At 40.1% G+C, this 12,526-nt stretch overlaps 1 protein-coding gene across 1 annotated transcript in view; it reads right to left on the bottom strand.

Moving 5' to 3' along the window:
* Window positions 1–7,497: 7,497 nt before the first annotated feature.
* Window positions 7,498–12,526, bottom strand: part of LOC116644604 (guanylate-binding protein 7-like) — a 50,618-nt gene continuing 45,589 nt past the window's right edge. The window contains 6 exon segments of the mRNA XM_032424316.1: window positions 7,498–7,927; window positions 8,800–8,993; window positions 9,320–9,422; window positions 9,695–9,907; window positions 11,261–11,391; window positions 11,394–11,519. Coding sequence (XP_032280207.1) covers window positions 7,724–7,927; window positions 8,800–8,993; window positions 9,320–9,422; window positions 9,695–9,907; window positions 11,261–11,391; window positions 11,394–11,519 — 971 coding nt within the window. The 3' untranslated portion in view covers window positions 7,498–7,723.

The raw sequence follows: 12,526 nt of genomic DNA, 5'->3' as shown, positions 1-12,526 counted from the left end.
GTGTGATGGGTTTTCCCTGGTAATTTAAGATTTCTTTTGTCTTGCTGCTTTTAAGACTTTTTTGTTATCACTATATGTTGCAAATTTAATTACAATATGTCTTGGTGTTGGCCTGCTTATGTTGATTTTTATGGGCGTTTTCTGTGCCTCCTGGACTCGGGATGTCTTTTTCCAGATTAAGGAAAATTTTCCAGATTAGGGAAAATTTCTTTTCTCAAGCCCATTGAATATCCTTATGATTGTTGCTTTGAATTTTCCTTCAGGCATGTTACTTATATCTGTTTGTCTTAGATCTCTGGCCGTGGCCTTATCTTATTCTTACATTTGGGATGAATTCCTCCACCTTGGCATTTTGCATTTTCTCTAAGTCTCTGCCTTCATCTCTGTGTTAGAAAAGTCAGTTATGTCTCCTGCTCCTGAAAGTAATGGCATTATGAAGAAGAGGTCAAGTAGTGCCCATGGCCTGGTGCTTCAGGGAGTGTCTCTGGTATGTGCCCCATGCACTCTACTGTTGTGTTTTGGCTGCTCTATTCTTCAGGCCAATCATCTGCAGAAGTTTTTGCCTGCTGGGGCAGTGTTCGGTTGCTGGCCTAAAGGTGCTGATTTTTAACTAGGTATGCTCTGGTCTGCTTGTGAAATGAGACCTGACACCAAATGCACCAGAACTGAGGCCCTGCAGAATATTCTGGTGGGGAGATGTGATGTGGGCAGGGGTTTGTGCTGGCCTACTGGGGGAGGGGACTGCCACACTGGGACTGAGAAGGGCAGTCCTGCCATAGTACAGGCCAGGGGGAGGGGGTGGCAGGCTTGGTGTAAGCAAGTTAGTCAGTGTCAGTGCTGAAAGACTTCTGTTTTTATGGTGAGGGGCGGGGGAGGGAAGTGACACCAGCCATCTCCTTTGTTTCCAGAGAAATATCTCCGGGAATTTTCCCTCTCAAGGACACACTCAGGGAAGAGCAAACAGTCTCCCCACTGTGTGCCCCAGGCATCCCCCCCAGATAGCCATTTCCACGCTGCCCACCCCTGGGTTGTTTGCCTGCCTTTTCTTCAGGAGCAATACAGTGCCTTCTGGTCTCTATCCCAGCCACCCCTTCTGACCTTTAAAACTCCAGGCTTTAAGCCCTGCTGGTTGCAAGAACTCATGAAATTCAGCCCCTTTCATTTTCCAAGCCAATGGTTTTGGGGAAATGTTCTCTCCTTGTGAGTTCCCCTGTGTGCTCCTGTCTCTTTTTCACTGTTCTCCATGACCACAGCTCACTCCCCTTCACAGTGCTCATGATCCATTTCTCCCCAAACCACATCTCCACACTTCCTACCTTCTTGGATGTGTCCTCTTCTCTCCCTTTAGTTGTGGAGTTTGTTTTGTCCGTCTAGGAAGACATTTTGATTATAATTTTTCTCTTACCAACATATTCTTCTGTAATAAGACTTATTGGGATGGGTTAAATAGATGATGGGGATTAAGGAGTGCACTTGCAGTGATGAACACTTGGATGATGTATGGAAGTGCTGAATCACTATATTTTACACCTGAAACTAATAATAACACTATGTTAACTAACTGGAATTAAAATAAAACTAAAAAAATGTCTTCCTAAAGTAATAGAGTGTAATAAGTGTCAGCTTGATTGAACTGAAATTACATTTTTTGATACCCTACACATTTTTTTAAATAGACTTTATTAATTTTTTTAAGAACAGCTTTAGGTTTATAGAAAAATTAGCAAAAAGTAAAGTTTTTATATATCCCTTAACCCCTCTCCACCTCCCAATTTTCCCCAATTATTTATATCTTACATTAGCACGTACATTTGTTAGAAATGATGACTCAATGTTGATAGATTAAATTCCATATTAGAGTTCACTCTTTGTGTTGTACATGCTATAGGTTTTAACTAATATATAATGACCATTATGGTATCATACAGAATAATTTCATTTTAAAGATCCCCTGTGCTCCACCTATTCATCCTTCTCTCCCTCCCTCTGAGCTCCTAGGAACCACTAGTATTTTCACTGTTTTGCTTTTTCAGAATGCCATACAGGTGGATGACAGTATGTAACCTTTCAGATGGGCTTCTTTTCATTTAGCAATATGTATTCAAGTCTGCTCATGTGTTTTGTGTCCTGATAGCCCATTTCTTTTTAGCACTGAATAACATTCCATTGACTGGATGTATCACAATTTGTCTATTCACCTGCTAAGCATATGTTGGTTGCTTGTAAGTTTGGGCAATTATGCATAAAACTGCTTTAGATATCTGTGTGCAGGTTTTTGTGTAAATCTGTTTTCAACTCATTTTGGTAAATAACTAGGAGTATGATCTCTGGATCAGATGGTAAGAATGTTAAGGTTGGAGAGAAACTACAAAATTGTCTTCCAAAATGGCTGTACTATTTTGCATTCCCACAGCAATAAATGGGAGTTATCACTTTACATCTTTAACAGTATTTGGTGTTGTGAGTGTTTGGATTTTAGCCATTTTAGTAGGTGCTTAGTGGTATCTTACTATGGTTTTAATGTGCAGTTCTCTAATGACATATGATGTGGAGCATCTTTTCGTATGCTTGTTTGACATCTGTGAATCTTTGGTGAGGTGTCTGCTCAGATCTTTTGCCCATTTTTAAAGTGGGTTGTTTTCTTATTCTTGAGTTTAAAGAATTGTTTGTATATTTTGGTTACCAGTTCTTTATGAGATATATATTCTGCAAATATTTTATCCTAATGTGTGGCTTGTCATTTCATTCTCTGAATGGTGTCTTTTGAAGATCAGAAGTTTTAAGTTTTAATGAAGTCCAACTTATCAATTTTTTATCATGGATTGTGATTTTTGGTGGTGTATCTAAAAAGTCGTCACCAAACCTAAGGTTTTCCCTTATGTTATCTTCTAGGAATTGTATAGTTTTAATGTTTTACATTTGGGTCTGTAATCCATTTTGAGTTTATTTTTGTGAAAATTGTAAGATGTGTCTATACTATCTTCTTTTTCTTTTTGGTTTATGAATGTCCAGTTGTTTCAGCATCATTTTTTGAAAAGATTATCCTTTATCCACTGACTTGCTTTTGCTCCTTTGTCAAGACCACACAGTCTTGATTACTGTAACTTTATAGCAAGTCTTAAAGACTTTATAGCAAGTCTTAAAGTTGGGTAGTTTCAGTTTCTTTTTTCTTCTACTTCAATATTTGTTGTTTATTCTGGGTCTTTTGCCTCTCCATATGAACTTTAGAATCAATTTGTCAATATCCACAAAATAACTTGCTGGGATTTTTACTGGGGTTATACTAACCTCTAGAAGTGACAGCTTGGCAATATTGAGTGTTCCCATTCATCACATGGAATATTTCCCCATTTATTTAGATTGTCTTTGTTTTCTTTCATGAGAGTTGTTATTTTCTTTATAAAGATCTTGTACATATTTTTTTCAGATTTATAACCTAAGTATTTAATTTTCAGGGGTGCTAATATAAATGGTATTGTGTTATTAATTTCAAATTCAAAGTGTTCATTGCTGATATATAAGCAAGCAATTGATTTTTGTAGGTAAACCTTGTATCCTGTAATCTTGCTATAATCATTTATTAGTGCCAGGAGTTTTTTGTTGTTGTTGATTCTTTGAGATTTTCTACATAGATAATCATGTCATCTGCAAAGGAAGATAGCTTTATTTCTTCCTTCCCAATCTATATATCTTTCATTTCTTTTTCTTGTCTTATTTATTAGAACTTCTAGTATGATGTTGTATAGAAGTGGTGAGAGCAGACATCATTGCCTTGTTCCTGATCTTAGTGGGACAGCATCTAGTTTTTCACCATTAAGTATGATGTTAGCTGCAGGTTTTTTGCAGCTATTTATCAATTTGATGAAGTACTCTTTCTCATTTGTGAGAAGTTTTATCACGAGTGTTAGATTTTGTGAAATGCCTTTTCTTCATTAATTGATATAATCATATGATATTTCTCCTTTAGTTTACTGACTTGAGTTTAACCTAACTCTGTAAAAGTTGGTGTGGCACCTTGCTTTGGAATTAGTTGTTATTTGGCATCTAGTATTCTCAGTCCAGGATCCTTAGTGGACCCCTCATAGGAAGAGTCCCATTTAGCATCCTGAAACATAAGAAGAAGGAGCCCCAAACTGATGATATCCTGATCCACATGGGGTTCCTGAAAATGCAGACCTTAAGCAGTTTCAGGTCATCAATCTATTTGATGCAATTCTTCAGCTAATAAAAATCTGGGAATAAAGGAATAAATGATTTGGAGCCAAGATTTATAGCTTTACAATATTCTTGAACAAGAGCAAGAGGCACTAGCCACTGTGAGAGAGAGTTAAACACAACAAAACAAATACTCTGATATTGTTGGGATTGGGGAAATCTATTTAAAAAAAAAGAAATAAGAAGAAACTGTTATGTACAAATTTAAAAGAATAGCTGCCCTTAGTTCAGCAGTTAGTATTTTTGAGCTTGGGGAGAAGGACAGAAATTAAAATTTAAGAGGTTTTTGTATTTGTATGATTGATATCAGAAGGATGGACGCTTCCTCTATGACCTGGGTTCTGGATGCTAGCATTAAATATTTGTGAATGTGGAAAAGACAAAAGGATCACAAATGCCACTCTCCGAGAGGTCCTGATGTCCCTCTGTTCATTTCCCTCAGCACAGTGTCAGCTGACTGTAACTTTTCTTCCATTCCACCCTGAATTGAGTATAATTTGTCTCATGATACATATTTGATGGTGACTATAGACACTACCAGTATGTACCATCCTAGTTTCTTGGCCATTCCTCAGCTTGCCCTGACCCTATTACTCCAGGAAAAGATTTGATGTCTGGCAGTGAGGCTAGTTGGAAAGAGCATCTTTGCCCTTGACCCAAAGATCCAATCTGCAAAATTAAAATAATAGTTAGCTAGTTTGGCTTCCCTTCATTGTCTGTGATATCTGGTTCAATAGTGAATATCTATACAAGTAAATTTTTGTTAATCTCCACTTTTGAAAGTATCATTTATACATGTTATCAAACCTTTTGAGAATAGTTCATTTAAAGTTAAGGAATTTTCAAATTTGAGATTTTGTTATTAGCTTAACCAAAGCCTGCTGACAAAAAGCTCTTACTTTATGTTTTGTCTATTTGTTATTATTATAAACCTCCCAGTCCTTCAAAACTAGCATTTCCACTGCTTTTGTATATTTAAAAACAAAGAAAAGTTCTCATTCTTGGCTAACCTGCATCGTGAAAAGGACAAATATTTTACCATTAAATAAGAAGTGATTACTGGGGCGCCTGGGTGGCTCAGTTGGTTGAGTGACTGCCTTCAGCTCGGGTCATGATCCTGGAGTCCCGGGATCGAGTGCCGCATCGGGCTCCCTGCTTGGCAGGGAGTCTGCTTCTCCCTCTGACCCTCCTCCCTCTCATGCTCTCTGTCTCTCATTCTCTCTCTCTCAAATAAATAAATAAAATCTTTAAAAAAAAAAAAAAAAAGAAGTGATTACTGATAAAATAATGTTAAAAATAAAGTGTGTGAGGGGCCGCTGGGTGGCTCAGATGGTTAAGCATCTGCCTTGAGCTCAGGTCATGATCCCAGGGTCCTGGGATAGAGCCCTGTGCTGGGCTCCCTGTTCAGCGGGGAGTCTGCTTCTCCCTCTCCCTCTGCCCCTCCCCCTGCTCGTGCTCTCTCTCTCTCTTGCTCACTCTCTTTCTCAAATAAATAAATAAATAAATAAAATCTTAAAAAAATAAAGTATTTGGTTGGCTACAAAAGCAACAATTAATCATATTCAGAAGGATTTTAGATGGCTTCACAGAGGAGGTGCCATTACTGCTGGATCTTGAAGGATGACTCAGATTGCAGCAAAGAGAAACTGGAGGAAATGTGTTTTAGACTGAAAGAAGGGAATGAGCAAATATATAATGGTAGTAAGCAAATGCTAGGAATCAGCTGGAGTTCACTATATCTGTAGGCTCATTAAAGATGAGGTTGATAGATCAGTTGGGACCTGAGTCACGGAATTTATTCCAAAGGCAGATATAGGCTTTGAAGGTTATTAGGTATGTTCAGAACAGTATTGAGTTCCACATTCTGATGGCAGAAGGAAGAAGAGTAAAGTGAGGACACTGGAGATAGAGATCACTTCAAAGGTTGCTGCTACAGCTTAGAAGACATATTACTCCAGGCATGTGTGGAAGCATTGTTCCACAGTGTTGTTCAGGGATTCGGGTTCCTTCCATCTTGTTTTGTATCCACTAAGAAAGCCTATTTATCTGCAAGGTCAAAGCTCAACTGCTGCCAAATCTGATCTAGTAGGAGGGAAAAGATGTACTGGTGGAGCACAGGAGCATAATTTTATGGCCCAGACTTTTGAGTCACATACACATACTTCTTTTTTTTTTTTAAGATTTTATTTATTTGATAGAGAGAGACAGATAGTGACAGAGATAGTGAGAGAGAGCACAAGCAGGGGGAGAGGCAAAGGGAGAGGGAGAAGCAGGCTCCTTGTGGAAGAGGGAACCTGATGTGGGGCTCGATCCCTAAAGGATGGCAGCTTCCATATTTATTCTAACATTTTTTGAACACCTAGTGTTTATGTGGTGGCCTCTGTGCTGGGACAGAAATGTGTTCCAGTTCTAATGATGCCTTTTGGGAGAGAATATAGGTTTGATTCTAACTAATTCTCAGTTCTACTTGAGGCAGCATGGCCACACCCATCTACAAAAGATGGGAATTGCTAACAATGTGTAGAAAACAGGCTATCAAGCTGCATGTTGGAATAAGGAAGACTGTTCCCTTATACTTTACAGAGTAACTCACACAGATCTGGAAACAAATGCAGCAAATTATAGGGCTTTCTGGATTCTGTATTTCATATCAGGCATAATCTGATACTTTCATGACCCAGTGGATCCATTTTAGATCTATCTGATGGTTTTACTAATACCCTAAGGACTATAGGACTAACGTCCTACTCACTCCAGGCATTACAAAAACATACTATTCTCACTACAAACAGCAGCCTAGCAATCTGGGGGTGCCATTTGTTCACTTCAAAGACTAACACTACAGAAAGTGCTAGAGTCTTGTGGATTTAAGGACCTCAGCAGAGTCCAGATGGATCTGAGGTTTCAATGAATCATGTCTTTATGATTCTCCTTGGGATCATGATTTTTATTAGTTTTGGCCCTCCTCTTCCTGAGGAACCACAGACTTACCTTTAGCTTGTGATTCAACATTTTTTCCTGCTCCCCCTGAAAGTTTTCTCTTTCTCTCTCCAACTTATCTCTCAGTTGGGCTATGTTTTCTTTGAAGCTTCTCTCTTGAGCCTCCAGTTTTTGCTGTTGCTGCTTATATTTCTGGCCTAGCAGGTCCACTTCCTTCTCAGATGCCTCCTTCTTAGCCTGCTCAGCTGTTCCACAAACATCTTAGAGAGAAGAAAGCAACAATCAGGTCTGATGATTTTATTTTGCAGTATTTTATTTGTTTTGCTGCAACTGCAAATTTGGCCTTTTCTTATACTTCTCTTTTACAATCTTGTTTACTATTTCTTTAATTTGATCAAAATTAAGTCTGACTTTTGTATGTCACACCTTAGTAATCATTGGTAATCATGGTTTATCTTTAAACTTTTGTTAGAAGAAACTAATATGACACAGGCTTCCAAAGTATGTCACAGCATCACAAAACCCCCTCATTTTATTAATCCCTAAAAGGAATTCTGGACCTATGTCATTATGAGCCCAGAATCTTCATCCCCACACCAGGTAACTCACTAGGATCTTCCCCTAACACTTTATCGATCACATCAAAGATCCATGGGCCCAATGAATATTTATCTTCATTATTCATGGCAATCTCTTTTTTTAGTAGCTGTATCTCTGCATGCAACTCCTCAGATTTCTTTAGAAATCTTTCATTAAGAAGTTCTTCTTGGATCTATAAAAGAGAAGAAGTCCACTTTTGAAAATCCGCTGTTATCAACAGTAAGGGTTTTGAGTTTAACAGTTTCAGCATTGAAGCATCATGTCTACTGTTCTATCACCTGAGAGGGCTCTTTGATGAGTCTGTCCTGGAGAGTGGGAGTGTCCATGGTTTACACCTTCCCATGATTCCCTCAGCACCACCTCACTAAGAGTGGGGTGGGGTCAGGCTAGGTCAGACCTGAGAACTATCCTCACGAGAGGAGTTCCAGCACTGAGGATGCCCTTCAGAGCGATGTAGGATTAATTCTAATTATTTCTCAGTTCCACTGAGCTAGCATGAACACACATGTCTAACAGATAATGGGAACTGCTGCCCCCCCTCTAGATTGCTGCTTATCAAGTGCCAGGTTGAGTTGAAGAATTAATTTTCCTCTGTGCTTTGCAAGATGACTCACACAGATCTGGAAACAAATGTAGTACATTTTAGAGCTTCCGGAATCTTGTATTTCAAGTCCAATCTGATACTTTTAAGACAAGATGGAATTCTTTCAGGTCTGTTTGATGGTTCAACCAAGAATCCTAAGGACTAGTGGACTAAGGCCCTATTTAACTGGGGCCCAATGAGATCACCCTAACAGTCACCACAAACAGCAGCCCAGCACCCTCAGGGATGTTAATTGCGCACTACAAATTCTCATACTACATAAGGTGCTGGAGTTTGTGGATTTAAGGGCCTCAGCAGAGTCCAGACGGATCTGAGGTTTCAATGAATCATGTCTTTATGATTCTTCCTGGGATCATGATTTTCATTAGTTTTGGCCCTCCTCCTCCTGAGGAACCATGGCACTGTCCATTGGGCACTGCCTAGGCTCTGTGCAGACTTACCTTCAGCTTGTGATTCAACATTTTTTCCTGTTCCCTCTGAAGGTTTTCTCTTTCTCTCTCCAACTTCTCTCTCAGTTGGGCTATGTTTTCCTTGAAGCTTCTCTCTTGAGCCTCCAGTTTTTGCTGTTGCTTCTTGTATTTCTGTCTTAGCAGCTACAGTTTCTGTTCAGCTGCCTCCTTCAAAGCCCATTCAGCTGTTCCACAAATGTTTTAGAGAGAGAAGAAAACAAAAGTCAGGTCTGAGTCTAGCCTCCTCAGCACAGATACCAAACTGATGTTGAAAAGGTAGCTGAGAAACCTCTGAATTATGTGGGTTACCAAGAGCACATTTCAGAATGTGATCGAGATGGCCCTCCTTGTCTGCCAGATTTAAAAAGACAACTCTGATTGTTATATTTAGCAGTGCTGTTCCACAGAAAGGGAGGAAGCTCTTTGTTTCAGGAAGGTTTGCTCTCATCTCTGTCTGAAAGTAGTGCAGGAACCTACCCACTCTGCTATGAGCTCAACCCTGCACCTGTACCTGCTAGGGCCTTCTCCTGATAGGTGAGGACATTGTCTCCCTGCAGGATGGAGTTCTCTACTGCCACCTGGTTCTGTAAGAAGTGCTGGAGAACTTCATTTGCCTGAAGAAACAAGGAGCAGAGACATGTCATGTAGCAAAGAAAAACTGTTCTCTTTAATCCAGAATTCCCAATTCTACACTGTTTCTTGGGAAGAAATATTTCTAGTCTCTTCAACAATATATAACTAATTGTAGATAAAAACTAAAAGGGTGGAGATATGGCAATGCTCTGCTTTCTCCCTTAAAATGGTGCTATAATCTTAGATTTTCAGAAAAAGCAACACCCTTTGACTCTAGGATTCTGATGACTACCCCTCTCTCTTTATTCCCCACCTTAACCCCTTTCCTGGGCACTAGGTTATAGTCCCATTCAACCTTTTCCTTTGCTTCTAAGTAAAGATGGTATCCTCCAGGAACAAAGAAAGTTCCTCTTGCAATGCTTTTCATCAGGGGCTCTGAAAGTTGCTTACACTGTGCCTGGGAATATTTGACAGAATCATCTTCATTCTGCAGCAAGAAATCTTCCTTTATCTCCTCTATGGTGTCCTGCCAGGGAAATGAGGGAGAAATCCAATAGAAAGAAACTGTTAGGAGGGAAAGTTCAATGTCATCCTCTTAGAAAAAGCATCATGATCACCTATGAATAGACTGGAACATGGAATGGACCAGGAGTCAAGAGACTTTTAGTCCTAGTTCTTTTTTTTTAAATTCATTTATTTGAGAGAGAGAGAACACACATGTAAGTTGGGGAGGGGGTAGAAGGAGAGGGAGAGAGAGAGAATCTCCAGCAGGCTCCCCGCTGAACACAGAGCCTGATGGGGAACTCAATTCAGCAACCCTGAGGTCATCACCTAAGCCAAAATCAAGAGTCAGACACTCAACTGACTGAGCCACCCAGGCACCCCAAGAGATTTTTAGTCCTAGTTCTGATCAATTCTCTGTGTTACTTGGAAAGCCCATTAACTCTCTTGGATTCAGGCTTATCATCTGTAAAATGATGGGGTTGGAAGACATAAACTCCAATTTTACTTCTGCTGTAGTATGAGTAACAGTGACTCAACCATCAACAATGAACAATAGGAAGTTGAATTGTGGCTGGAAGTAGTGTTTCCTCAGAGGATTTGGGTTGCAATGGATGGAAATGTGTACAAAGAAAATCAAATACCCAGTGATGACTGAAGAATACTCTGAACAGAGTTTGGAATCTTTCATGAGTTTTCCCCCAAGGATTCAAGTGTGTGAAGATATAAGAAGAGAACTTTGGGATGGCTGGGTTGCTCAGTTGGTTGGGCGTCTAGCTTTGGCACAGGTCATGATCCCAGAGTTCCAGGATCAAGTCCCACATCGGGCTCCTTGCTCAGTGGAGAGCTGCTTCTCCCTCTGCCCCTCACCCAGCTCACGCTTGCTCACTCGTGCCCTCTCTCTCTCTCAAATAAATAAATAAAATCTTTAAAAAAAGAGCAGAACCTTTTTCCTTGAATCTGTAAATTGCAATCCATGGGACTGGATATGCCAACAACCTTAATGAACTGGAGGCTCCTCAGAGGCCTGCAGATGAGAACTTGGGTCAGGCTGACATTTGTTTTTAGCCTTGTGATACCATGAGCAGAGCACATGACCACCCCGTGCCAGACTTCTGACCTATGGGTTGGTGAAGCTTATTCATGTTTGCTGTTTTAAACTGGTAAATTCATGGCAATTCTCATGCAGCAATAGAAAATTTTAAAAAATGCCTATGTTAGAGTAAAAAGGTAATCTATAACCTGTAGAGCCCTGTCTCACAACAATCCAGGCTCCTTTGACCATGATAAAGAGATGAGCTATTTGATCAAAAATATAGGCTCTAAGCATCATTTCAGAAGGGGAGAAATCAGGAGTGCTAAATGCTAAGACAATTACCATGAGTTTTTTCTGGAACTCCCGCTCGTCACCCTTGAAGGAGTGCTCCATGAACACTGCAGTGGCTTCCCTCTCACAGTCTGCATGCACATCCAGCAGCTCCTGGAGCGTGTCTGTGGGGAGCTTCACCGCTGGCCCATCTGCTCGCTGTAGTGGTCAGCTGCCTTCTGCACGGCCACTGAGTTCTCACGCTGGGCTAGAGCTGTCACTGCGTTCTCCAAGCAAGGAACTGCTTCATGATTAATGGCATCCACATAGGCTTTCAACAGAGTCCTCAGCCCTGAATAAGCCAGGAAATTTGAGGATAAATACCAAGGTCTCAATCATTGGCTTATAGTTTTTATGGAGCATCATTCTAAGATCACAAAAACCCCACCTTATTTACAAGGAAATTTTATTTTCTCCTTTTGGGAATCTATTCCTTTCTAACAGCATTACTGTTTTCCTGTTCTTTCTTTTATTGTTCTCCGTTTTGTCCTATTACAATTTAAATTAACAATTACACAGTATGCGCACGGATTACTGGAAAAATGATTTCCCGTTCATGAGAATGACAAGGAATAGATTATATAGGTGAAGTAATAGACACAAACAAGACCAGCTACATAATTTGTGTGGCCCGGTACAAAACAAAAATGTAAACTCCTACTTGAAAATGATTGAGAATTGGGGCGCCTGGGTGGCTTAGTCGTTAAGTGTCTGCCTTCAGCTCAGGTCATGGTCCCAGGGTCCTGGGATCGGGCTCCCGGCTAAGTGGGAAGCCTGCTTCTCCCTCTCCCACTACCGCTGCTTGTGTTCCCTCTTTTGCTGTGTCTCTCTCTGTCAAATAAATAAATAAAATCTTTAAAAAAAAAAAAAGAAGAAAATGATTGAGAATTCAAAACAGGGATAGAGACTCTTAAAGCAAGTACAGGCCCATCTCCACACAGGGCACTACAGGACTGCTTACATCACATGCCCACGAAGCCTGCCCTGCACATAAGATTACACATAATTCTGTTTCTCAGTGGACTTGCAGGAACTCGTAACTTCCTATTTATGACGTGACTCATGTAAATTTACAAAATATCTGCTATCTCCTTAAAGACAAGAAGTTATCCCACGGAATTTCTCAATATACAGATGTCCTCTCTTTAACTCCATCTTGCCTTTTTATGATTAGTGGATGAGGTTCCTGAGATATATTAGGTCTCAGCAGACTCTCACATAGGGAGACTTTAATGAATAAACACATATGGATATCTTTTCATGGCATGAATATCTGCT

This window comes from Phoca vitulina, unplaced genomic scaffold (assembly GCF_004348235.1).
Source record: "Phoca vitulina isolate PV1807 unplaced genomic scaffold, GSC_HSeal_1.0 scaffold2, whole genome shotgun sequence".
In the NCBI taxonomy this organism is placed as follows: domain Eukaryota; kingdom Metazoa; phylum Chordata; class Mammalia; order Carnivora; family Phocidae; genus Phoca; species Phoca vitulina.
This window is presented reverse-complemented; position numbering and strand designations above follow the sequence as displayed.